At 51.3% G+C, this 26,696-nt stretch overlaps 1 protein-coding gene across 2 annotated transcripts; it reads left to right on the top strand.

Annotated features, from left to right (window-relative positions):
• The first annotated feature begins 1,129 nt into the window (after nucleotides 1-1,129).
• Lgals9 (galectin 9) lies at nucleotides 1,130-24,744 on the top strand. 2 transcript variants are annotated; one of them, XM_028866906.2, is made up of 11 exons: nucleotides 1,130-1,278; nucleotides 8,904-8,992; nucleotides 11,708-11,909; nucleotides 13,966-14,076; nucleotides 15,629-15,724; nucleotides 17,407-17,442; nucleotides 18,041-18,091; nucleotides 18,652-18,693; nucleotides 19,492-19,580; nucleotides 19,731-19,893; nucleotides 24,177-24,744. In XM_028866906.2, exons 1-11 carry the CDS (start codon nucleotides 1,222-1,224, stop codon nucleotides 24,321-24,323), a joined length of 1,083 nt encoding a protein of 360 aa, XP_028722739.1. In that variant the 5' UTR covers nucleotides 1,130-1,221; the 3' UTR covers nucleotides 24,324-24,744. The 2 variants fall into 2 exon arrangements, with proteins under 2 accessions (XP_028722739.1, XP_028722738.1); XM_028866905.2 differs by lacking the exon at nucleotides 15,629-15,724 and having other exon boundaries at nucleotides 1,140-1,278.
• Nucleotides 24,745-26,696: the final 1,952 nt, after the last annotated feature.

Genomic DNA, 26,696 nt, shown 5'->3' with positions numbered 1-26,696 from the left:
GGAGGATCAAAAGTTCAAGGTTGGGACTTATGCAGGGACGCTTGGCTCAGTCTGGGAGGAGGGGACTGGACCTGCCTGGACTGAGTCTACCAGGTCGATCTCAGTCCTCGGGGGAGGCTTTGCCCTCGAGGAGGTGGGAATGGGGGGTGGGCTGGGGGGAAGGGGAGGGGGGCAGGAAGGGGGAGAACAAGGGAATCTGTGGCTGTTATGTAGAACAGAATGGTATTGTAAAATAAAATAAAATTAAATAAAAAAAAAAGTTCAGTGTCATCCTTGGCTACATACTGACTTCAAAGCCAGCCTGGCCTACATGACAGTGTCGGACAAGGAACGGGGAGGGAGGAGGGAAGGAGGTAGGTAGGTATGCATGAGGCAAGGCATTCTGGGTTGTGCGATGTGCCATCATGCCTAGTTTGAAAACTAGTTCAAATATTCCCTTGGGTCTCCTTCCTTGTTGTTTGGGATATTCTACTGTATTTGCTTCTTTTCCTCTTCTCACCCCAAAACTGAGGAAAGGAGGAGAGAGATGAGGAGAAGAGAACAGATAAATTCACAGGCAGTTGGAAACGAAGTTCCCAGGGCACCCCCATATTCCACATTAACAGTCTCGGTGGGGGTGTTTTTCTTGCAAAAATACTTCTTCCTACGTTGTTCGGCTTTCACACAAGGAGAAATACTTCTTGGAAAGCCTGGATCTTCGTAGAGACTTTAGACTGCCCGTAAAGAGTTGTGCAGCCTCGCTGGTGCCCCTCAAACTTTCTGAGCACGCTTTCTCTGCACACACAGTGGACTGCAGCAGGACTTCCCCACGGCTTCCCACACACAGGGAAAGCGGAGCCTGAGCTTTGCTGGATGTGGTGATGAAACCATACTCAGAAGAACAGCCACATGCTCTGGCCAAGGCTGTCGAGGAACTCCTCCTCGCTGTGCATGTCACTGTGAAACTTCAGAAACTCCGTGTGACTGGTTCTCCTGGCAGAGCACAGGAGGAGGAGGCGAAGCGTCAGAGCAGGAGCACCCCGTGCCCTCCCCGAGTCCCAGTCTCAGCCCTCCTCTCTGACATTCCCTTTATTTTTTCCAGACACTTCCTTCACTGACTCCTGGCTCCTCCCTGTTGAGTCAGTGCCAGGAGGCTAAGGTTTCTATTTCCTCTCTGAGCCCCGCCCTGTGCAGAGGTCTGCTAGCTGTGAGGAAGAGTGGTGGTTCCCTGAGGCGGGAGAGATGGCTTTCTTCGGCACCCAACCTCCCTGCGGCATCCAACCCCCCTACGTGAACCCGGTGAGTTGTGGGGAGCAGTCGTGGGACACATAGGGGAAAGCTAACTGCCACATCCAGGGAAGTTGCTCTGGGTCTCTGAGGAGACCACTGAGCCGCGTGGGTAGTGGTGGGGTGTCCCCACACACAACACACCAGGCAGGGTCTTCCTGGTGCCGCTCTCTGTGTCAAAGCTCACTGTGCCTCCCGGGATCCAAGGGTTCCACTCACCATGATTCATGTGGTAGACTAATATATGCCTGTTCCAAGCTGCCTAGTAGCATCTAGAAAGGAGATAGTTTATATGGAGATACAGATGGGCTTCTGGGAGGGTGGGCAGGTACCAGCCAACCACACGACACTGAAGGTACTTACTTTTTTTGGGGGGGGGGTTTCAAGACAGGGTTTCTCTGTGTAGCTTTGCACCTTTCCTGGAGCTCACTTGGTAGCCCAGGCTGGCCTCGAACTCACAGAGATCCACCTGGCTCTGCCTCCCGAGTGCTGGGATTAAAGGCGTGCGCCACCACCGCCCGGCAGGTACTTACTTTTGAGAGGACCTCTGTTCAGTCATTTACAAACTAGGAGACTTCCGCGTGGTACTTTCTCCTCTCTGGGTTTCAGTTACCACATCTGTAAAATAGGAATCCTACTTGAGTCCCTCTCCCGAGGCTGGGCCAAGGAGAAAGCAGATAGTACACGTGGGTGTTTACACAGCACCTGGAACATGGTTCTGGGTGTGGTCTGGGGGCAGCTGGGAAGCCCTCCCAAAGAGGTGTCTGTCCTCCAAGGACCACGTCAGAATTTACCCAGGAATGCCTCCAGAATGTGTGCGGAAGGGCAAGGTGGTAGGGACTGTCCTTCAGCGTGGTGTGCTAAGGGCTGCTACGTGTTCCTTTTTTTTTTTTTTTTTGCGGTCTGCAGGTAGCCTTGTTTACACCCTGGGAAGCTCAGGAGCTCCCCTGTGTGTGGAGAAACTGAGCTTTGATAGGTGGGGGGTCTTGTGGCATGTCCTCAGATGGTGAGTGACAGTGAGTCAAAGTGCTTTGATTTATTCCCAGAAGAGGGGTGCTCACAGGGAGAAGGCCGTGCAAACAGAAGTGAGTGCCCCCAGGGACCTTCTGCAGCGTGCTCACTGTGTGCAGGGTGGGAGACACAGGGTTCTGTGGGTGAGCTGGCTGCCAGGGCCTGGCATCAAAGCTTACTCTAGCGTGGGCTCTGGGCTTTGCCTGGTGCTCCTGGAAGCAGTCAGTGCCCCCAGCCACACTGTCCAGGCTTCTGACTTGGGACCTGCAGGGAAGGAGGTGGGGAAAAGCTGGAAGGGGATGTCCAGAGCCTCCGTGGGGCCTTCAAGGGCAGAATGGGACAGAGTGGGCTTGCTACCCCAGCTCTGGAGGCCTCGTGAAGTCCCCCGTCCCACAGCACTGGCATCACACTTCCTTCTTCGTGGCTACTCTCACTCAGTGGTCCACTGACTTCTGCACCTGGGCCACATGTCTACTGAAATGCTGACGGGGTACAAAAGCCGTGCGACTTCTGTCCCGCTGGGGAACAGCACAGTCATGGCCCGAGGGCCAGGCTCGGTTGCTCACTCCCACGTCCAATGAGACTCCTCTGTGGGCCCAGAAGAAGACGGAGCTGGTCAGGATGGCCCCCTTGGGTGACCCTGGCAAGCCAGGGGCCAAGGATATTTATGTGCTTCTTCACAAGAGGAAGCCGATGATACCTATGGCTGAGAACATGAGTTCTAGTGTTCAAATCCCAGGCTTGTCGTTAACCAGCTGTCTAGCTTTGGGCAAGTTACTGAAGGTTCTACATTTCCGTTTCTTCATCCTCAAAAACGCTTAAAACTAAGACCGTTAGGACGCGTAGGGAAGTGACGCCAGCTGTTTAAGGACAGGCACTGGGAGGGTCTTTGAACTTCTGAAACAGCTGGGCCTTTTGACTTGAGAGCATACCAGACTGGTGTCCCCACTGCTGGTGCGTGGACTGCGTGCCCGGTGGATCACTGAGCTACCCAGCAGTGAGCTCCGCCTTCTGCACGTCCCAACGGGAAATTGAAGCAGAAGGCCCTAGTCTCTGAGTAGAAGACAGGTCTGCTCAGGGAGGAGGGTGCATTCTTCTTAGGGCAAACATTTGCACAGTCAGGGCCCCTCTGGACCAGGGACATCGTCCCTGCATCTTGTCTCATCTTCTCAGGATGCTCAGGCTGCCATCTGTGCCACTAATCCCAGGAGGGATGAGGACACACATAGATGAGTGACTTGCCCACCAGCGTCAGGACTAGAACAGGGAGATGGGAGCCCAGACCTAGGGGATCATAAATCCTGAGAAAAAGACAACAAGGACAATACCTGGCCGCCCCTCCCAGCAGCAGCAGGGATCAAATGGAGGGCCCATTATTTCCTGCTAAGATCTCTCACTGACTCACTGACGTTCTGAATTCCACAGTGACCTGGATCCCCAGGTTTAACTCAACACTTTGTTCTATCACTGTTCAGGGAGGACAGAAGTCTCAAACCCGAAAGTTCAAGTTCTGGGGTTACCTGCCCATCATGTGGAAGGCCCTTGACTTTAATGCCCAGCGACAAGCATTGCCCCGCCCCAGCAGCAGCAGCTCAGGCTTCTTTAAAAAAACATTATTTATCTATTTGTTTGCTTGTTTGTTTATTATGCGTGTGTGTGACAGAGGTCAGAGGACAACCTTGGGGAGTCAGTCTTTTCCATCCACCATACGGGTCCTGAGGGCCTAACTGGGGTCATCAGGCTTGGTAGCAGGTGCCCTTCATCCACTGATCCGTCTCACCAGATCAGTTCTCTTCTTGCGTGGAGTCTGTTTCAGAGCCCGACCCCCTGACCTCCCTCCTATAAGGATACTGGTCGTTACGTAAGGCCTGCTGGGTAATTTGGTAGTCACCCCACGTCAAGAGACTCCAGCACGTCTGCAGAGTCAATTTTGACACTTAAATCAACCTATGCCCAGGTCCCGGGCCATTTCCGAGGGTGGGGGTGGGTGAGGGGTGCCACTCAGACCCTCCCTGCAGCCTCTCCTGCCGTCGGAGTCTTGGAGGATTTCTCAAGAGGTAGTTTATCTACAAATTAGTAACAGAGTACAGCTAGCCGCCCCTCCCACTTTCTATACAAACGACCTCGTTCTGGCCCAGTTGGAGAGGGCTCTTGCCGCTGAGCCTGGTGACGTGGGTTTGGTCCCTGGAGCCCACAGGGTGGAAGGAGAGAACTGACCCCCGCAGCTTCTGACCTCCACGACCCCACGAAGTGAGTACATAAGTGTAGGCAGTGTTATTCCACACCCTTGCTCAGAGTTCCCACCGCCATCCTTCCTGCATCATTCGCAAACAGCATTCTTTATTTGGCTTTTTCCTTTGAGCGGGCTTTTAGGTTCTTTCCGGTCTTTTGCAGTCTGTGCTGAGACATGAACAGCCCTGTTTATAAGACCCACTCATGTTAAAAGAATGCCTCAGAATTTGGGGACACCCTTTAAGATACTAAGATCTATGCCGGGCCTGGTGGTATACACCAGCTATCCCAACACGTAAGAGGTGGAGGCAGGAGGTTCGAGGTCATCCTCAGCTACAGTCGGCCTGGGCTATAGGACATTGTTTCAAAAGACACTGAAATTTCACAAAGCTTTTTTTGGGGCAATTGATACTTCCGAGACCAAGCTGTACTGTCCTGCCCCCATGACCTCTGTCCATTCTTCCTCTGCCTCTGTCTTTCTGTGCGTAGGTGACCCACAGCCATCTCACTTGCTTTCTGGTCTCCAAATCTCGCGGCTTCCCAGGAGTGTTAGCAGGGTTAAGTATCCAGTCTTTCTTCGCCAGCAAAAGCTCTGAGGAAAATTTCAAGAGAGGGGAGGAGTTTTGTTTCTTTTTTATTTATTTATTTATTTATTTATTTATTTATTTATTTATTTATTTTTGGTTTTTTTCGAGACAGGGTTTCTCTGTGTAGCTTTGCACCTTTCTTAGAACTCCCTTGGTAGCCCAGGCTGGCCTCGAACTCACAGAGATCCACCTGCCTCTGCCTCCCGAGTGCTGGGATTAGAGGCGTGCGCCACCACCGCCCGGCTCTTGTTTCTTTTTAAAAAGGTTTGTTTTTATTTGTGTGTGTGTGTGTGTGAGTGTGTGTGTGTGTGTATCACATGCATTAGGTGCTCAAGGAGGCCAGAGGAGGGCATCAGATCCTCCGGCGCTGGAGTTACAAGTAGTTGTGGTGTGGATTCTGGCATCTCACTTGGGGCCTCTGGAAAAGCAGGCTGTGCTCTTCGGCCAGCAGCCCCCAGGAGGAATAAGGACCCTGTCAGCCTGGGGATACAACGAAGTGTGCTTCTCTAGCAATTTTGAGAGCCTTGGTTTGATCCCTAGCCTCTTCGCAGAAGAAGCAAAACAACAACAAAATGTTTCCTGCCGTGCCAGTGACAAGGCCCTCGGGCTGACTGGTCTCACACACCACAGGTGAGGGTGTGACAGAGGAACTCAGACACAGGCAAGCTGTGATCTGTTCCAGGAAACACTGTGACAGAGCCAACACGAGCTGTGAGACGACATCTCCCCGACAGGATGACCTGGGGGTTGGTCTGAATGAGACTCCTCATCGAGGGAGAGGGGCCATCACAGGCTTCCATAGGTTCTGGGTGGCCAGCCAGCTCAAGGATGAAGGCAGCGTCAGTTAGATAAGGAGGGAGAACCTGGCTGGGGTGTTGGTTAGCTCTAGACAGGAGCTGACACGCGTTTCTACAATCAAATTCCTTAATAATGCCAGCCACTAACAGCAGGAGGAACTGGAACGTGGAGATCCAACAGCAACATAAAACAAAGAACAGCAAGCCACAGGAGAAGGAAGTTCTTTAACTCTGTAGACTTTAGAGGGGAGGGGTTGCTGTTCATAAACGGGAGGGCGAGCTTAGTGGAGAGTGGCTGGCTTTAGAGGGAGGGTCTAAGTTTAGAGTGAAGAGGTCTCTGGGCTTATTATAGAGAGGGTCTCTTTGCTTAGGAGGGAGGAGATTATTGAAGATGCTCAGTAGGCCATAAAAGCTGTGTCTAGGAAGCTGACCCTGTAGTCCATCCATCTGCCTTGAGAACTGACGCATGCTAAAAGTTTAGCATCCTAGGGAAGGTCCTAGATAGGATGTAAGTCATGGCAGATCCCTCTACTGGCCCAGCATTTGTGGTCTCACGGGCAGTGGGTTGAATTTGGTGGGTGGGTGTTTTCTGTTGGGCTGTCAGGGGATAACTTAATCTGAGCCTGCAGAGAAGTGTCCTAAGCGGGCGGCCATCCCAAGACCTGTCTTGCTTGCTTTCTTATACCTTTCTTTCCAATCTCAGTTTATTTCAAAAGAACACCAGTCATATTTCACTGAAAATATTCTCTCACATATCTCTGCAATACAGGATGAATTTTTAACTGATTAATTTTGAACTCAGATCCCCCAGCACCCACTTTCCAAGTGCTGAGATCACAGGTGTGCGGGACCCCACCTGACAAGAATTCTTATATGTTTGTGTGGAGTCCCCAGCACCCCAGAATTAGAACATAAAATCATCCTCATTGTCCCGATTTCCGGGTTCTTGTGAAAATCTGGCAGCCCCGCTGTCTGTAGTTGGTGTTTCCAGGCTTTTGGCATCTTATCCAAAGAATTCAAAACAAGAGGCTCACAGGGATTTGCAGAGGAAGCCACACAGCTTTATCTGAAGCAATGCTTCGGGTTAGTTAGAGGGGGAGCCGCTCCGAACGGACAGCGACCTAGGCCGAGGTGTGCCGGAGTACTCCAGGGCCCGGCTGTCGGCAGGACTTCCTTTTACAGGGTTCAGGAGAAGGAGGAGCAGCTGGGGTGTGGTCTAAGGGCTTCTCTGCCTTCACGGATAGTTTGGGTCATCTCTTCATGAGCTCCGCTGTGCATGTCCCTTCCCTCTGGCAGAGGCACGGGGTGGTAAGCGAGCCTCCCCCTTTGACGGCTTCGCTTTGCCGCACACGTACCCCAAATCACTTCAGGCTGAACGAACCCTTCTTTACTTCCAACATGAATGTGTTGGGGATACATTTGAATAGGAACTGTCTGGATTTGATTGTTACCAGGGAAACTTACACTATTGTTCAGATAGGGGAGTAGGCCAGCCTGATGCAGGTGCAGCCTTCAGAGACTTCTGGGGTTTCTAGCTTCATTGTTTGGACAGGGGTGTACGTGCACAGCGCAAGCGGGTGGAGGAGCGAGGCTGCCCAGTGAAGTGCTGGAAGGGATGGGGTGTGCACAGTCCCAAACCAAATAGGGTCCCAGGGCACTAAAACTGTGTCTTGTGTTTGCCCACTTGGTTCCCCCAGCACTGGGCATGGACGATGACCATTCACTAGAGCTGAGTGGACAGTGCCCTGCTAAACAGTGTGAGGCCGACTCTGTCCCAATCCCCGTCACTTCCTATTGTGCCCTGCCTGGCCGCTTCACTCAGCTCTGTCACCTTCCTGGCTCCCGGAGTATTTAACTTACATAGGGTGTTAGAAAGGCCACTAATGAGCTGGGCGGTGGTGGCCCACGCCTTTAATCCCAGCACTCGGGAGGCAGAGCCAGGCGGATCTCTGTGAGTTCGAGGTCAGCCTGGGCTACCAAGTGAGTTCCAGGAAAGGCGCGAAGCTACACAGAGAAACCCTGTTTCAAAAAAAAAAAGAAAGGCCACTAAAAACCCTGGGGTGATGTGGGAATCAGCCAGGGAACAGACCCTGCAAGGGGCAGAGCCACCCTTGGTAAACAAGGCATTTTGGACATTGGCAGTCATCAGTTTGGGAATTCGGCTCTGAGAGCACAAGGCAAGGCGAGTGGGGGCAGAGGAATACCAGCCTGGTGAAGAAGCCAGCAGGGAGGTAGTTCATCCCTGTTTACTAATGAAGAAACGGAGGCAGAGAGGCTAAATTTTGGAAGATCACACAGATACTGAGCAATGACGAGGGTTCAAACCTGGAATCCTCCTGCCTCTAAAACTGTGACGCTCGTGGGACCCAGTGCTCCTTCAGGCCACTTTAGGGAGATCTGGGAGAGACCTGATGGACAGACTTCTGGCAGGGCCTGGGATGGAGGGAACACTGGGGCTCACAGGCTTCTGGGGCAAGCATGAACAGGAGCCAGGAGCTTCAGGAACGAGGCTGCCTCCACCAACTCACAGCAGAGCTGGCCTCGAGGGTAAGGTCCTGGCTGCCATTGTTACATGGTGGTGGGAGGGGATACCTCGCTCTCAGGAACAAATTGTTTGTGGTCCAAAACAGAATGGTGGGTCCCTAGTCAGAACCCTGAGGCCTTTCAGGAACTTGGTTTGGTAACAGCAGCCCTCACCCCATTCTAGTTCCTTCCTTACCTTGCAGGCCATTTGCATGCTGCTTCACTCTGGTAGGTTCCACAGCTGTCACTTCCCCCCTGACTGCGGAGGTCTGCTGCCAGTCACGCCTCAGAAACCTGGCAGTCTTCTGATATTCTCAGAATGACTGTAATGAACTGGACTGGGCTTGCTTCTGTGAGGGACCCTCCGGTCTGTGAGGCTGGGATTCTAGCTCCTCGATGACCATGCCCCCCCCCCCCAGCCCTAACTGGGTACTGCCACACCATGCAGGCGCCAGCCAACTGGTATCTCTCCATTTCCCCTCTGCAGGCCGTCCCCTTTTCTGGAACAATCCAAGGAGGGCTGCAGGAGGGACTTCAGATCACCATTCATGGGATCGTCCAGCCCTTTGCAGATAAGTACGTGGATGATGCTTGTCTTAGGGTTTTATTGCTGTGAAGAGACACCATGACCACAGCAACTCTTTCCCTGGGACTGGCTCACAGTTTCAGATGCTTAGTCTGTTGTCGTCATGATGGGGAGCATGGCAGTACTCGGGCAGACACGGTGCTGGAGAAGAGCTGAGAGTTCTACATTGTGATCCGCAGGCTGCGCGGGAGGAGACTGTGTGTCACACTGGGTGTAGCTTGAGCACATGAGACCTCAAAGCCCGTCCCCACAGTGACACACTTCCTCCAACAAGGCCACACCTCCTAAGAGTGCCACTTTCTATGGACCAAGCACTCCCATACTCGAGTCTCTGGGGACCATGCCTATTCAAACCGCCACAATACTGATGTTAATCTTAGCCTCAGCAACCAAGGAGCTGCAGGCTGTGGAGAGCTGGCCGTCCCTACCTCCTGCCATCTTGGCACCATGGACAGGCTCCTTAGACTCCTGGGCCCTGAGCACCCTGCTCCCAGGGAGCTCACAGTCTGAGGAGGGAAGTAGCAGCAGGGCCAGAACAGCAGGAAGCACTCGACACTGTGAAATGGTGCCGCAAGAAGAAAAGTTCCGTTAGTTTCCACCGCAGCTTTGTGTAGTTTTCTTTTTAGATGTGTGTGTGTGTGTGTGTGTGTGTGTGTGTGTGTGTGTGTGTGTGTAGGTGACAGATGAGGCCAGAAGACAGTGTCAGATCCCCCTGGAGCTGGAGTTACAGGCAGTTATGAGCTGCTTGATAGGGATGCAGAAAACCGAGTCAGTGTCCTCTGGAAGAGCAGGAAATGTTCTTAACCTCCAAGCTGTCTCTCCAGTTCCAGCCCTATCAATTTTTGAGTCCTAGGAGATATTTTCAAGTTCCTGTCAAGAGTGATCCCAGGGGTGGAGATGTAGTTGCATTAGTGGAGTGCTTATGTAGCACACACAAAGCCCTGGGTTAGATCCCAGAACTACATAAACTGGGCATGGTGGTGCACACCTGTAATCCGAGCAGTCTTTCTGCCCTCTCTTCCGCAATGTTCTGTGAAACTAGAAGGGGGCGGTAGAGATGGCCCATGTCCGTTTTTGTTTATTTTTACCATTGATGCCCAGGGATAGCTGTCACTTTTTCTGCAGTTACCACTGCCCATTGCAAAAAGAGGCTTCTCTGCCCAAAGCTGACAGCATCGTTGATCTACTACGGGCACAAACATGATCATGTAGAGGTGTTTTTGTATGCACATTGTGTCCATGCAGCAAAACAATGGTATTAGTTTCTCCACCAGGGCCTAAGACCTTCCAGCTGCAGGCTTTTATCCAGGTCTACAGTACCAGATGTGAATTCCCACCTCAAATCCAGTCAGAAAGTAGTCGATACCGCCACAACAAACTTGCCACTGTTGACCCAGGGGGACACTGTCTCAGTTAGGTTTCTATTGCTGGGAAGAGACACCATGGCCCCAGCAACTCTTATAAAGGAAAACACTTGATGGAGGTTGGCTTACAGTTTCAGAAGTTTAGTTCATTATCATCATGTCGAGAAGCATGGTGGTATGCAGGCAGATGTGGTGCCCGAGAAGGAGCTGAGAGTTCTATGTCTTGATCCACAGGCAGCAGAAGGAGATTGTATGCCACCCTGGGCATATCTTGAGCATATGAGACCTCAAAGCCCAACCCACAGTGACACATGTCCTCATCAAGGCCACACCTTCTGATAGTGCCCCTCCCTATGACCAAGCTTTCAAATACATGAGTCCATGGGGGCCATTACTACCACCATATACATCTTGCCTGGCCAGATGGAAGTTGTGTTAGTTTGCCTCTCTGTTGCTGTGATAAAGCTTGCTGACCAAAAGCAACTTGGGAAGGAAAGCGTTTATTTGGCATATAGGTTACGATCCATCATTGAAAGAAGCCAAGGAAGGAACTGAAGCAGAGACCCCAGAGGGAAGCTGCTTCCTGGCTTGCTTCCCCTAGCTTGCTCAGCTGCATGTTTTTGTTTTTGTTTTTTCAAGACAGGGTTTCTTTGCCTAGTTTTGGTGCCTGTCCTGGATCTCACTCTGTAGCCCAGGCTGGCCTCGAACTCACAGAGATCCACCTGCCTCTGCCTCCCAAGTGCTGGGATTAAAGGCGTGTGCCACCACTGCCCTGCTACTTTTTTTTTAATGCAGCCCCAGCCCACCTGCTCAGATATGGACCGCCCACAGTGGGCGGGGCCCTCCTAATCCACCAATAACCAAGAAAAACACCCCATAGACACGCCCATAGGTCTGCCCTTAGACACAATTCACTGGTCGAGGCTCCCCCTTCCCAGATGTGTCAACAACTGAAACCAACTACGACAACGGTGTCGCACACGGTGCCCAGCTGAGTAAGATAGTTGATGACAATTCTCCTCCGGAAGGCTGCATAGCACCTTCCCAGCCCTGAGTGCCGGCTACCAAGGTCCAGCCCAGTTCCAGCTTGGTTTCTCTGTGTCCCGTGACCAGAGCCGGGGGCAAAAGATGTGTTTGTTGTTACTGTTAGTGTCATTTTCCTTAATTGCCTACTTAACTTTCTAAGAAAAGAACGCAGGAAGGGCAAAATGCCGTCACTACACGAAATACATTAAGTCTGAACTAGATGAGCCCAAACACGCTAACTGAGAAGGGGGTCCGAAGGTTCTGTCCGCCCGGGGCAGCAAGCCATGCTCCAGGAGGCTCGTTTCTCTGCCTTAGGTTCGTTGTGAACTTTCAGTCCGGCTTCAGCGGAAATGACATTGTCTTCCACTTCAATCCCCGGTTTGAAAATGGAGGGTATGTGGTCTGTAACACGAAGCAGAAAGGACACTGGGGGCCTGAGGAGAGGAAGATGCAGATGCCCTTCCAGAAGGGGGTGCCCTTTGAGCTTTGCTTCCTGGTGCAGAGGTCAGACTTCCAGGTGAGTGGGGATCCCCCACCCCATCCCCTCCACCCCCCCACCCCCCGCAATCTGTCCCCTGGGTGGACAACATTTTAACAGCCACATTCACTGACATCAGGCCCCAGCCTAGCTACTACACAAATGTGACCTTTGGCCTTTGCCTTACACACTCCAGCCTCCAGTATCTACAGGTCTACCTTTTGCTTTGATTCCTCAGAAAATGAGTGAAAGTTCCCCCCACCTCCACCCCTGCATTCGACAAGCCTCTCCGCGGACCCAGCAATCCAAATCAGACCAAATTAGAAAAACCCAGGTTTAATGGGTAAAACATTCCCGGGTGATTCCCCAGCTCCCCAAAGAGGAGATGGGGACAAGACACCAGAAGAACCATGTGTCTGTTTTCTGGGATGCAACTTAAATACCCTGTGGGAGTGGTCAAGAGCCTCTCTGGGGGAGGAGCTGTGTTTGGCGGGCTTTGAGGGGGCGATTTGGGGAAAGAGATGGCGGAGGAGAGTTGAGGTGGATCTTCCACGAGAACATTCCAGACTCTTGGGTATAGGGATGCCAGGGTGCCAGGGGTTGAGGTGGAGCTTCCACCCAAACAATAAGACTTCAATCTGTCACTGTGTTGCTTTTAGGCCCCAGGTGTCTAAAACAAACAAACAAACAAACAAACAAACAAACAACAAAACACCCCCCAAACTCTGTGTTTATCCTTTGATAATTTCATACACATATGGAATGTATTTTGAGCGTGCACACTCCCCCTCCTCCTCCCCCCCCCCCCTTGCACTCCCTCTGGAACCTTTGTCTCCCCACAAGCCTTCCTTACTTTCATGTCTTTTAAGCCCCGCAATAACCCACTGGGTTTTATTAGAGTTGCCTTGTATGCATGGGTGTGGGGTTGTTTGCTGGATTGAGGGCCACCCTGCAGTGGCTCCAGCACTGAAAAGATATGACCTTCTCCCTCCACCCCTACCCCCACACCCCCAGCTATCATCAAAGCCTCCCGTGCAGAGAGCCTCGCTTGTCCCAAAGTCCAAGTTAGCTCGCTGCAGAACATCTACTCTGTGGTGCTGGCCATCAAACCTAGCTTCCCGCATACTAGGCAAGTGCTCTGCCCCTGAGCCACGCCCCAGTCTCACCATGTATCTGTTGACCACATTGTTCTCTTCAGGCTAAAAGGCAGTGTCTTTACAGAGGAACTGGGGGTACTGTCTCTGGGCTGGGGTGGGGTGAGTGTGTCCGCGCCTGAGCTTGTCTGTGCGGCACTGGGGTTCTTGTGCACTCCAAGCACGACCTAAGGTTGCCTTTCCTGCGCTGCTCACATGCATCCTCCGCACACCTAGATACTGTCCCGGGCGAGGGCTGGGATACAGTTCACTGGGTTGGGTGCTTGCCTAGCATGAACAAAGCTCCGGATAAACTGGGCACGGTGGTACCCACCTGTAATCCCAGCATTTGGGTGATGGGAGCAGGAAGATCAGGAGTTCAAGGTCATTTGTAGCTTTCAAGGTCATCCTTAGCTACATAGTACGTTTGAAGCCAGCCTGAGCTACATGAGACCATGTTTCAATAACATCAATTAAAAAAAAATTAACTGACATGAAAAGATAAACCTGGGGACTGGAGAGACGGCTCAGAGGTTAAGAGCACTTGCTACTCTTGCAGAGATCCGGAGTTCAGTTCCCTACACCCACATGGCAGCTCACAACCATCTGTAATCCAGGTCTAGGGGACTCAGCACCCTCTTCTGGCACCACAGGCATGCATGTGGTGCACATACATACATGCAGGCAAAACAGCTAAACACATGAAATAAAAGAGCTCTAAAAATATCCTAAAAAGGAACGATAAGCCTGGAGTAATAGGGGAATGATGGTTAGAACTGAAGGCCAGCCAGAAACAGGAGCCCGGTGGACAATGATCTGAGAGCAGTGACTCCCTTTCTGTCCTTGGTGCCCCACTGAAGATGAGGCCCCTGCCTCCGAGTGGGCTCAGGTCTTTATTTCTGAATGTGAAGCTCAGGCGCGGCCCGGGCCGGCACTTCTCCACAGCATCTCTCTTCCGGCAGGTGATGGTGAACAAGAACTTCTTTGTGCAGTACCCACACCGCGTACCCTACCAGCTCGCCGACACCATTGCTGTCTCCGGTGCCCTGCAGCTCTCCTTCATCACCTTCCAGGTCAGGAGCGCCTGGCACCTGTCCCGGGGTTGAAGGACAGTGACCAACTGGGCTTGTGCTCACTCAACAGGGAACCAGCAAGTATCTTCCCCCGATAGCTTTGGGGCCGCACTGGTTCCCTGGTTTGGTGTCTGTCTGCCTGTTGTCTGTCCCTCTGTCCCTCTTGGTATTGCTTTCTTGATAATGAACGATCTGCCTTGGTCTCCGAGATGCCAAAGCTACTCCTTCCTTGCAACCATCTATTGCTAAATGTTCTAGAGGGAGTTCTAGAAGGGCTTGTGCTCGGGGAACCAAATGGAATCCAAATCAGAGGGCAGAGCACGGCTCCCGGAGCCCAGCCTGGGTCTGTTTGACCTCTGTGTTAAAAACAAACAAGGCCTAATAATGATAACAATAATAATAATAACAAAGAAAATAAAAACAAACAAAAAAGAAAAGAAAAAGGAAAAAGAAAACCAAAGCCAAAACAAACACCAAAAAAACGTTTCGTGTGTGAGATTTTTGTTGTCTGTGTCATGATCTCACTTTGTAGCCCAGGCTGGCCTCTGGCTTATGACCCTTCTGCTTCAGCCTCTTGAGTGCTGGGATTACAGACAGATGTTACTGGGCTCAGCTCTGAAAACCAATTATTTATTTATTTATTTATTTATTCATTCATTCATTCATTCATTCATTCATTAAGTCATTAAGTCATTCATTTATTTGAAGGCAGTGTATACAGCTGTGACTGGCCTTGAACTTGTGTCAACCCTTCTGCCTCAGACTCCACAGTGCTGTGATTACAGGTGTCTAACACCAGGTCCAGTTCTGAAAATCCATTTTTTTTCTCTTAAACACAGATTCTTACTATGCAGCTTGGGCTGGCCTTGAGTTCTATGTAACCCAGATTGGCTCTACCTTGTGATCCCTCTGTCTCAGGCTCTTCAGAGCTTGGGATTACAGGCATGTAGGACCTCATTCAGCTGTGTTTTTTTTTTTTCTAAAAAGAGAGAGAGAGACAGACAGACAGACAGATAGAGACAGTGTCTTTCTATGTAGTCTTTCTTTTCTGGAGCTTGCTATGTAGACCAGGTTGGCCTCACAGTCACAGAGATCCACCTGTCTCTGCCTCCTGAGTGCTGAGATTAAAGCCGCCACCATTACCCAACTTGTTTTAAAATTTTTAATATGTTGCCAAGATCTGAACGTCTAGCTGGGCATAGTGTCTCAGGCCTATAATTCCAACAGCAGAGGGGTTAGGAGTTCGAGATCATCTCATCTTTTCCTACATAGTGAATTTAGGGCTAGCCTGAGCTACATGAGACCCTGTCACCAAAATACCAAATATAATAAATAAATAAATAATGTAGAGATACTCTGTGATTAACTGGAAAGCTGGGGTATGCTGGACCCCTTTCCCTCTGGCCTTATGCTCCCATTTCCTGTTTTCCAATCGAACCCCTTTCTTGGCCTCATTCCTCTGCGCCAGGAGCCAGCCCTTGCCCTTTGCCTGCCCTTGCTCCAGCCGGGCGCCCTGCTTCCTGTCACCCAGACGTGCTTTTGTTTTTAACAGAACTCCTCTGCAGCCCCTGTCCAGCCTGTCTTCTCCACAGTGCAATTCTCTCAGCCCGTCCAGTTCCCAAAGAACTCCAGGGGGCGCAAACCAAAAGTGAGTTAAGCGTGCGGCCAGGAGGTCCATCAGTAGCAAAAAGCTGGAGCCCAGAGGCGGGTCCCACCAACAAGCTTTCCAGGGCCCTCGGGCCCCGTCACATCAACACAGGGTCCTCTGCATTCACCAGCTCCCAGAGTTGTCACTACCCCCTTTGTCCTTCCATGTTCCATCTTCTCTCTCCCCAAAGCCGCTACCTAGGTCCAACCTGTGGTAACTCCTCACACACATGACCTCTGGCTTGGTACCTTTCACCCACTGGCACCACCGCTGCACGGTGACCTCACCCAGCACATTCCATCTCACCCTCTCCCATTGTAAATCTTTAGGGTTGGGTTCCAAAGTCTTTCTAAACGGAGCCCAAAGCCTGGTGGATACCTATAATCCTAATACTTTGAGGGCAGAGTCCGGAAGGATCAGAAGTTCAAGATCACTCTCAGCCTGGACTACGTGAGACCCTGTCTCAAGCAAATAGAACAAAACCACAGAACAGAACCTTGCATAACAAATAAACACAAGCGCCAATTCCCTCACAAGACAGAAGAGAACACTCCCTAGTCTGGCCCAGCTCACGACCTCTGCTCAGCCATGCCACCACCAACAGCTCATCTGGCCACCTCTCTCTTGCCCAGGCTGCCCCTTCTGTCCACCTTGCCCCTGGCAAACTAACAATCACCCTGTAGTTCTTTGTTTAAATGGCGCTCAAGAGTCTTCTCTGACCCACCCCGTGTCACGGTGGACTTCCTGCTTGTTTGTGCTGGTCGGTCACAACATCCTTTGTCTGTCTGTCTGTCTTCGTCATGCCGCCCACCTTCCTCATGCCCCGGAGCCCCTGGAAGACTGGCGGCATGGCTTGTTGGTTCGTTAGTGTGTTGCTAGCCCCTCACACAGTACTGGCATGCCACGGGGCTTTTTGTTGTTACTGTTGTTTTGTTTGTTTGTTTGTTTGTTTGTTTTGCACAGCCAGGGAAAATAGGGGGCAAAGGAGGGAAGGATCTGCTGGAGGGGTGGGGGTGGGTGTGGGTGGGGGGTGGGGGGGTGGGGTGGGGGCAGGGAGGAAAGGCCGCAGCTCTCTCTGTGGTCACTCAGGCAATTGGGGTTAGGGCAAAGAGGGTCTCCTAGGTACTAGCCTCTCTGTGGGTCATGGTGGTCCGGGCAGGGACCTCCCTTCTACCTGGGGAGGATATGGGATGTGGTGGATACAATATGACCCAGCTTGGGTCTATTAGGAATCTTTTCACCCACTTGCTACCTGGGCTAGCCTGGACAAGTTGCTTAACCTCTAAGAGCCTCGGGCCTCACCGGAGAGATGGGGGTCAGGGATGCCGCCCTCCGTGGAAAGCACCGAGGCTGTGTGCTGAGCGAGCACTAAATGCTCACTTTCACCTAGCAGATGAAATGGGGAGCTGGGGGGTGGGGCTCTTGCCTCTGGGGGCCCAGGGAAGCAACATGGTCGGCAGACTGATCCCTCAGGAAGCCAGGAGACAGCCTCCCTCCCTTAATCCTGACCCCCCTGTGCACACGAGGGTGAGACCTTGGGTGCAGCAGGCCCAGGAAGGAGGTGACGTGTCTAGGAAGGTACAGCCGACCATAAGAAGCACACCTGGAGTTTGAAGTCACCTCTCACCCCATGTGACCCCAGAGATAACATCTCTCCTTTTATCTCCCTTGATCCTTCTCAGCCTCCGGGCATTCGGCCTGTCCACCAGCCACCCATGGTAAGTCCCTTGATCTTTTTATGTTTTGGAACCTCTTCAATATGGCTCCTGTTGTGCGTTAAAAGGAGGAGCAGGCTGAGCCTCCCCTATGAGGGCCGACAAGGCTACCCACACTCCCCACCCACCAGGCCTCAGCGATGTTGGTGGGAAGGGGTCGCAGGTGTGCTTGGCTGGCTCTGACCCAATAGAGAATGGGGCTGGGGGATGAATTCCGTCGGTGGGGTGCTTGTCCATTGCTTGCAAAGGCCCAGTCTGAATCTCAGCACGCCACATACAACGCGGTGGGCAGCCGTAATCCCAGCACCGGGGAGCAGAAGTGAGTCAGAACATCTGAAAGGGTTTGTTTGGCCCAGAGGGAGCCACACATTCCCCCTTCCCTCCTGCAGAACAAGGCTGGTGGGGTGGAACTCTCGCAATCCACCTTCTCCAGTTGAGAATCGCCTCTCCCCACTCCTAATGTCTGGGGAGGGGCTGTGGTGAATGATGCCCCTAGTTACAGTTCAAGGTTCAGGCTTAAGGATCATGTAGCGCCCTCTGGTGGCAGGTAGTAGTCTTCACAGTGGTGAGAGCTGGTTAAGACCCGTTTCTTTTCCCCCAGACTCAAACCATCATCCACACCGTTCACAGTGCCCCTGGACAGATGTTTCGTGTAAGTCTAAACATTTTTGGTTATCTCACAGTCCCACCACTTTCTTTTAATCAAAACCAGAATTCCCTAGAGTCACACAGTTGGAACCAAAGTGCTTAGGAAAGAAGATGGGGAAAGCTGGGGATGGGTCCCGTGCTGGCTAGGAAGATGGCGGCGCTCAGACTCTCCTCGGGACAGCAGAGATTCAGGAACAGTCTTCAGAGGAGTAGGACGGGCAGACACACTGGCCCTCCGGCTGCCCAGGCTGGAGTGTGGTGGCCCCAGCCTCTAGCTGGCTTACTAAGGTCAAGTCCATGCCAAAGCACTACTGACCAGGCCGGTCTAATTCTCTTTCCCCAGCGCAGTGCGGGTGGGGGACCCCAAGTTGGTGGGGCTGCAAGGGGCGTGCCTGAAGGGTAGGGGACCATAATGGGTCCAGGAAAACAGCGGGAAGTTTCAGAAACGCTGGTGTGACAGAGAAGGGGAATGGGAGGTCTCAGGGGCTGGATATTGGGGTCCCCATGAAGTGTGGGCCACTATTTACCTTGCGTTTCTGTATGGAACCCTGATCTCTTTTGCAGACTCCTGGAGTCCAGCCCGTGGTGTACCCCAACATGTCCTATGTAAGTGGTTTCCTGCAGAGGGCCCGAGCGTTAGCCGGTGTTAGGCAGGCTGAGAGGTGAAGGGCAGCTTTAGTGGCGGACAATCCTCTGACTTGCATGATCCCGCATCCAGGCAAACAGTTAAAAATAGCCATGTAAATTAGCAGACAGTGGAATAGAGCTTTTAACTTTAAAATGGTGCCTTCAACATGAGCAAAGTGTATGCCCGCCTTTGTCGCTTCTCTATTGACGTGATAAACATCATAACCAAGGCAACTTACAGGAGAAAGAGTGTCGTTTGGGGCTTCAGAGACCATGACCATCACGGCAGGGAGCATGGCAGCAGGCAGGTAGATATGGTGCTGGAGCTGGAGCTGGAAGCTTACATTTGTAGGAGGGGAAGAGGTGGGGGAGAGGGAGGGAGGGAGAGAGGAGAGAGATAGAGAGATAGAGAGATAGAGAGATAGATAGATAGAGTCTGGGAATTGCACAGTCATTTGATACCTCAAAGCTTACCCCCAGTGCCACCAACTGGGGGCCAACTATTCAAATACATGAGCATCTGGGGGTGGCCATTCTCATTCCAACCACAAGACCCCAACAAGCCGTTTGTGCCAAATCCCTCTCATGACAGTTGAAATGGATTTTAGGAAACACTGGAAGGTTTTCTTTTGACATTTGATGAACCAAGTAAATAACCTGGGTCCCTTCCAGAAGATGCAGGACTCGCAGGCGTGACTCCAGAGTCCACAGCCCCCTGTGCCGAGTCCCCACGGCAGCTGTCCAGCTGCTGATGATCCGTTTTCACCCTTCCAACAGCCTATACCTTTGTTCACCTCCATCCCAAATGGGCTTTACCCATCCAAGTCCATCATCATATCAGGCACGGTCCTGCCTGATGCTCAGAGGTAAGACAGGCCTCCAGGGCTCTTGGGAGACCCGAGGCTCCCAGTGTGGTTCTGGCCAGCCTCTGGCTCTGAGCCACCTGGGGGTGATGGGTAGAAACTGGGTCCAGAGCTCAATGGTCAGACAGGCCCTATGTGGACTGCCCATTCCAGGTTCCACATCAACCTCCGCTCTGGGATGGACATCGCTTTTCACCTGAATCCCCGTTTTAATGAGAAGGCTGTAGTCCGAAACACCCAGATCAACAACTCCTGGGGGCCTGAGGAGCGGAAGCTGCCTGGGAATATGCCCTTCACTCGTGGCCAGAGCTTCTCAGTAAGATGCTGGGGTGCAAGAGGAGGGGGCGTGCACGGGTCTGTGACGCAGGGGGCAGACGTCTGGGATATGAAGGCTGCATCCCAAAGAAGGGAGACCGTTCTACAGATTGGTGTTTCATGACTACTGTCCCTGCTGAAGTAAGGGCTTGTATCTGCGAGGCCCCCTTCCCCCTGTTCTGGGGACTGATCTACAGTCTCATGCATGATAGGCAAGTACAATATCACTGAGCTGCATCTCCAGCCCCCCATTCTGTTGTTTTGTTTTAGGAAGGGACTCACTTTAGCCCAGGCTCACCTGCAACTCACTCTGTAGGGTGACTGGCCTAGAGCTCAGGGGATCCATCTACCTCAGCTGGCCAAGAGCCTGAAGGTTGCAGGCCTGAGCCGCCACATCCATCTCCCAGCACTCCCTTAATTTCTTTTCCTTCCTTCCTTCCTTCCTTCCTTCCTTCCTTCCTTCCTTCCTTCCTTCCTTCCTTCCTTCCTTCCTTCCTTCCTTCCCTCCTTCCCTCCTTCCCTCCCTCCCTCCCTCCCTCCCTCCCTTCCCCCTCCTTCCCTCCCTCTTTCCTTCTTTTCTTTCTTTCTGCTCTTTTGAGACAGGGTCTTGAACCCAGCCAGGGCTCAAACTTTCTACGCTGCCTCAGCTCCTGAATAAGTCCGAGCGCAGCCCCACACTCTGGGGCCTTTTGTCCTGCTTTCCACAGAGGGGCAAATAAACTCACAAGGACGGGTCACTTGCATGAGGTCACACCGGCCAGTTGGCACCGACCCAAGAGGGACTTGCCATTCACTCGTTCACTTATACCATTCTGTGTCACCTGGGGGAAGCACTCTGTGAGTGGTACCAGTGCTGCAGCTGGAAGCCTGATACCCTGAGCAGGCCTTATCCACCCTGAGTATGACGTCAAATCACCCCATGAGCTTAAAGAAGAAAAATCAATGCCTGGGCCCATCCCAGGGCAATGTGCAGCCATCGTTTGAAAATGTGATGGCAATAATCTCTGCCATAAGGCTGAGAGTATAGGGCTCTGTGAGCTGAGAACGAAGCTTGCGTTTTGTTACTGTTGTTGAGACATGTAACCTAGGCTAGCCTCACGCTTGCTCTGTTATCACTGCCTGGGGGGGCCAGCCTGGAGCAGTACAGGGCTCAAAGGGAATCCACGGAGCTGGCATCCTCCGGCTTTTTTATCTGAGGGGGTGAAGCGCTCACACTGTCTCCTGATGGGTCTCCTTTATTCTTCCTCTGTATCCTGACTCCGTATTTTTCCTGGTGATTTCCTTCTCCCATTCTTGATGTTTTCCTTCTCCTCCTTCTAATGCTGTCTTTATTCTTGATGTTTTCCTTCCAATTCCTTCTAACTCTATTTTTTCCCCTGACAGCTTATATACCCCAGCAAAATCTTTCAAGCAGTATAAAAATTACAATGCAGTTACAATCTATTTTTCAAGTGAAGGATTACAATGAATACAAGTAAAAAACAGCATGCTTCCCATATCCCTTAACATGATTAAACATTTTACGTATTACAGATGAAAACAAATTATCCCAAGAACCCACATACATTCATACCCAGGCAACTTGTTATAGATTAACAGTGTAAGCAAGCAAGGTATTCTTTTACTGGCAAGCTGCATTTTGCAGTTACAAAGAAAGGACCAATCACTTTATTACTTATTACTTATCTTGAAAGGTAATCTTATCAGGAATCTTAAAGGAATCACAAATCTAAACTTTTATACATGAAAAACAGTCAGCTCTACTTTAAATCTTTAGGGTGTGTATCCTCTTGTTGTTAGCTGTTTTATTACTCTTTACTCCTTTGGGGGCTCACCACCCAGCTTCCAAATAAATTGCACATGGAGGCTTATTACTACAGATGAATGCCTGGCCTTGCCTTGGATTGTTTCTTGCCAACTTTTCTTAAATTATCCCATCCACCTTCTGCCTCTGGGCTTTTATCTTTCTCTATTTCTGTCTACCTTTTTTTCTTACTCTGTTGCTGGCTGTGCAGCTGGGTGGCTGGCTCTCCTCCTTCTCTTTCTCCTTGACCATCTCATTCCCAGATTTCTCCTCTCATTTATTCTTTCTGCCTGCCAGCCCCACCTTTCCTCTCCTGCCAAGTTATTGGCCATTCAGCTCTTTATTAGCCCAATCAGGTGTTTTAGACAGGCACAGTAACACAGGTTCACTGACCGGTGGTGGCGCACACCTTTAATCCCAGCACCCAGGAGGCAGAGCCAGGCAGATCTCTGTGAGTTCAAGGCCAGCCTGATCTACAGAGCGAGATCCAGGACAGGCACTGAAACTACACAAAGAAACCCTGTCTTGAAAAACAAACAAACAAACAGTAACATAGGTTCACAGAGTTAAACAAACGCAGCATGAAAGAATGCAATACATCTTTGCATCATTAAACAAATGTTCTACAGCATAAACAAATGTGGCACGTCTTAAAATAATATTCTACAACATCCACTCATCAATAGTTTTTATACCAGGAGACTGAGGGCAGAAATGGGTATAAGGAATTAATCATCACCTTTAGTCATCAACCAATCCTAGCAAGAAAGGCACATCAGTGAATAATAATTGGGCTTCTTTGTTCTTGTTCGCTGACCTTAAAGAGTTTCTCACTCAACTATGTGCCTTTCTAAAACTTTAGATTGTCTTCTTGGGTTTTTCACCTCAAAGCTATTTGACAAAACATCTTAGTCTAACTTTAAGTTATTTTCAGAGCTTTGTTTCAGCTGTATGCACTCTGAAACCTGTGAGCACCTCTCCCAACATTAAGATGAAAAGAATTTAAACTAGCTGGACTACTGGGATTCAGTTGTTTTCCTTAATCATTAACCTAAGCCCTAGTCTGTACAGCTCCTCAATAGAAACTCCTGTGTTCTAGCTGTGTGACACTTCCTAAAATTTATTCAAATCTCTCTTTAGACTAACATTATTATTATCATCAATTAGACAGTACAGCTTAGGAAGAAATCATCTTCATAATAATCCACAGGTAAAAATGCCCAGTAGAATGGGATTTTTTTCTATGAGATAAACACACTACCTTACAGGCAGTGGGGATCTCCCCACACCCATGCACACCATGCCAGATACCAGAGAAAGACGGCAGCAGCAAACATGTGAAGGCACAGCAGAAGCAAAAGACACTCTGGGGTCTGTGGTCTTGGGGCCTTGTCTATCATCCATCAGGGATTCGCCTCCTGGTGGGCTGACACTCTGAAGTCAACTACCATCTGCTGCTCCTCTGACATGGCCACCTGCACTATGTAGTCAAGGCCGGCCTTGAACTCCCAGTCCTCCTGCCTCTCTAGTGCTGGAACTAATTGCAGACATGCAGCAAGCCTGGCTTTTTTTTTTTTTTTTGACTGCTAAGATTATAGGTGTGAGCTGCCATACCCTGCTGAGGTTTTTGTGGGGTCTTTTGTTTGTTTTTAATGCATATGAATGTTTTTTTGCATGGATATATGTGCACCACGTGCACGCATGCCTGAGGCCCTCAGAAGTCAGAAGAAGGTATCAGATCCCTTGGAACTGGAATTTACAGACAGTTGTGAGCTTCCATGTGGGAGCTGGGAAGTGAACCCAGTGCTCTTAACTGCTGAGCCATCTCTCCAGCCCTTTGAGCTTGGTTTTTAATTTAGTGAGAGCAAACAAGACCTAACAAGACTGAATCTCATAGAGCAGAAAGGATGGGACAGGCGAAGTCTGCAGCATACTCTGGATAGTGCCCACATACAGTGTGACATGAGTATTAGCCTGTTCCTTATACAGTTCGATATGAGTGTTAGCAGTGGCCATGGGTCACATGATCCTTTAACGTTTGTGTCAATTGTCTCATTGAAAATGACTTAGAGGAGACCAGGCATGGAACACTGGAGACTCAGATAGCCTGAGCCAGCATTCCTGTTCCTAGTGGCTTAGGGTTCAGCTGGAGAGTGAGGGATAGGGTATAGGTAGGCAGTTGGCTGAAACAGGTGGGGGTCAGGAGGTGAGAGGGACATGGAAGGTCATTGCAAGAGATGGACCAGCACTTGTCCCTGTATGGAAGGTGTAGAGGGTGGGAACAGCATTCTAGGCTTGGGAACAGCCTACGCTAATGTAGTAGGCAAAGAGAACACTCATGTTTGGTGAAGGGCAAACCATTCACATTGGCCAAGGGCCAGGTTTTAGGCTTGTTCCTGAGGAAGGGGAGGTGGGGGAGGGAGACACCAGCCTGGTGTCTTTCCCAAGTGCCCTGCAAATGTTGTGGTGTCTCTCCCCAGGTGTGGATCCTATGTGAAGTTCAAGCCTTCAAGGTAGCCGTGAACGGGCAACACCTCTGTGAATACTACCACCGTCTGAAGAACTTGCCAGACATCAACAGTCTAGAAGTGGCAGGTGACGTCCTGCTGACCCACGTGCAGACATAGGCAAGGTCCCTGGCTAGAGATGAGGGCTAGGGCACCTTGTGTGTGTCTTGTCACCTCTTCTCTGTCTCAGGCCTGTCTTCCCCAATCCCACCATCAGAAGAGCACCTCTGACAGGCGTTCTGGGAAGGGGCAACTCCCAGTTCACTTCCCTCCACAAAGGGGGTGTCTTGGTCTATGTGGCATCTCAGCCACAGTCCCATTGTTCTTAAGTGAGTTATACACTGAGAGGCGTGACCTCCGTGGGTCTGCCCCTTTCTCTGATCTTTAACCTCTCGGGCCCTTTCCTTTACCCTGCCTTCCCTTCACCCCACCGCAGGAAGGCCACCCTGATGGCATCCCACTGGCCTCCAATGTCCTCATCAGTTCTTCCCCACTCTTTCCCAGTGCCCATAAAATAAATAATAATGCTTGTTTACACACACATGTGAGACGGCTCCGTTATTGAATGGGTCTGGAGACATTCTGGAACCTATTAAAGGGAATGGGAGGAGACAGGTTGGTGCCCACACTTGCTCACAGGGGTCCCCCTCCCAAACCCCACAAGGTGTTGGAGTAAGTGGGTGGGGGCTGGGACCCAGGGTCTCTGACAGGAATGCTGGCCTCTGTGTAAACAACCTCAAGCCCCTAGGTGGGGAGGGTCTGGGCAGAGGCTGTGCAAGCCATGGCAGCTTGTGCTGGGTGGGAGGGGAGGTAATGGGCTCAGGAGTTGATCTGCTGTGGGCTTCCCAGCAGAGGGAGCTGGGGTGGAGACCTGCCGCACGAGGGATCCCCCGCACCCTGCTAACTCATCAAGGCCCCCATCAATTTTGAGACCTCAGATCAGCAACACCAGCTGGGAGCTGCTCACCTGCAAGGCTGAGGCAAGACCAGCTTGGGCTACATAGTGTGACCTTGTCTCACATAAAGACAAATGAAAGGAAAGAAAAGGCAGAGCCGGGCGGTGGTGGTGGTGGCGGCGGCGGCGGCGGCGGCGGCGGCGGCGGCGGCGGTAATGGTGCACACCTTTAATCTCAGCACTTGGGAGGCAGAGGCAAGAGGATCTCTGTGAGTTCGAGGCCAGCCTGGTCTATAAAGCAAGTTCCAGGACAGCCAGGACTCTGTCTTGAAAAACCAAAAAAGAAAAAAGAAAAAGCAGCATCAAGTCCTTCCCAGACCTACTGAGCCAGAGAGAGAGAGAGAGAGAGAGAGAGAGAGAGAGAGAGAGAGAGAGAGAGAGAGAGAGAGAGTTTTTATGTGCCTATGTACATGCAAGTGAGAATGTGTCTGCATGTGTATAGGGGCCAGAGGCCAATTCTGAGTCCCTCCTCCTCCTCCTCTTCCTCATCCTCCTCCTTCGAGACAGGGCTTCTCTTTGTAGCCCTAGCTGTCCTGGAACTCACTCTGTAGACCAGGCTGGCCTCGAACTCACTGAGATCCGCCTGCCTTTCGAGTTTTGGGATTCAAGGCATGTGCCATCATGCCTGGCCTTAGTGTCTTCCTTAATCTTTGTCCACCTTATCTTATAAGACCAGGTCTCTCACTGAACCCAAAACTCACTGATTAACTAGGCCTGTGGCCAGTGAGCTCCATGGGTCTGCCTGTCTCTACTTTCCCAGGAGTGGGATGACAGGGCCACACCTAGCTTAGTTTATGTGGGTGCTGGGGATCCAAACATATACCAAGTATTTTACCAACTGAGCCATCTCCCCAGCCCCCAGTCTCCAGTCTGGAGTTCCCCAGTCTCCCAGGCAGGTGAGGATGGTGGTGCCCTTCACACCGAGGCTTCACATGCAGAGAATTTCACCTGTCTTGGCAGGTGCCGGATCGTGGCTGGCTAAACTCTCAGAAAACAGGTCATGGAGCACGACCAACACTCTCTCTCATTCTTTTAGATGGTCTCAGATTCACTATGTAGGTGAGAATGACCTTAAACTTCAGATCCTCCTGCCTCCACCTCCTAAGTGCTGGGGTTACCAGCGTGTGCCAAAACGCCCAAGGTTATCCCGTGGTGGGAATCAAACCCACAGCTTTGTGTATGCCAGGTAAGCAAGCACTCTGCCAACTGAGCTACATCCACAGTCCCCAAGCACATCATTTTCTAAGATAGGGTGAGGGTCCTCAGGGTCCTCAGGAACTCCCCGCCCTTATGAAGAGCCCCAGGGCTCACCATACCCTCCAGAAGGTACCTTGTGTGTGAAGCCCAGCTCCAGGCCCTGGTCTCTGCTGCCTTGCCATGACCAGAGAATTCCAGACAAGCACAAGCTTCATCAGCTGTCCCCTAGGGACCTGGTTAAACATGCTCCCTCGTGGGGCCATCATTGTCCAGGCTGTGGTGTCTACCACCCCTAACCCATGTATTACTTGAGAACACTTTCACTACAAAACTCAAACACA

Source organism: Peromyscus leucopus, chromosome 8b (genome assembly GCF_004664715.2).
Source record: "Peromyscus leucopus breed LL Stock chromosome 8b, UCI_PerLeu_2.1, whole genome shotgun sequence".
Lineage (NCBI taxonomy): Eukaryota > Metazoa > Chordata > Mammalia > Rodentia > Cricetidae > Peromyscus > Peromyscus leucopus.
Note: the sequence above shows the minus strand (reverse complement) of the source record. Positions and strands in the feature narration are given on the sequence as shown.

What these genes read in the sequence shown, in the direction of transcription:
- Lgals9 (XM_028866906.2), top strand. Translation starts at nt 1,222, where the DNA reads ATGGCTTTCTTCGGCACCCAACCTCCCTGCGGCATCCAACCCCCCTAC. An exon ending in CCAGGGGGCGCAAACCAAAA is followed by an intron (nt 15,725 to 17,406) that starts GTGAGTTAAGCG and finishes GATCCTTCTCAG; the next exon opens with CCTCCGGGCATTCGGCCTGT. An exon ending in CTCGTGGCCAGAGCTTCTCA is followed by an intron (nt 19,894 to 24,176) that starts GTAAGATGCTGG and finishes GTCTCTCCCCAG; the next exon opens with GTGTGGATCCTATGTGAAGT.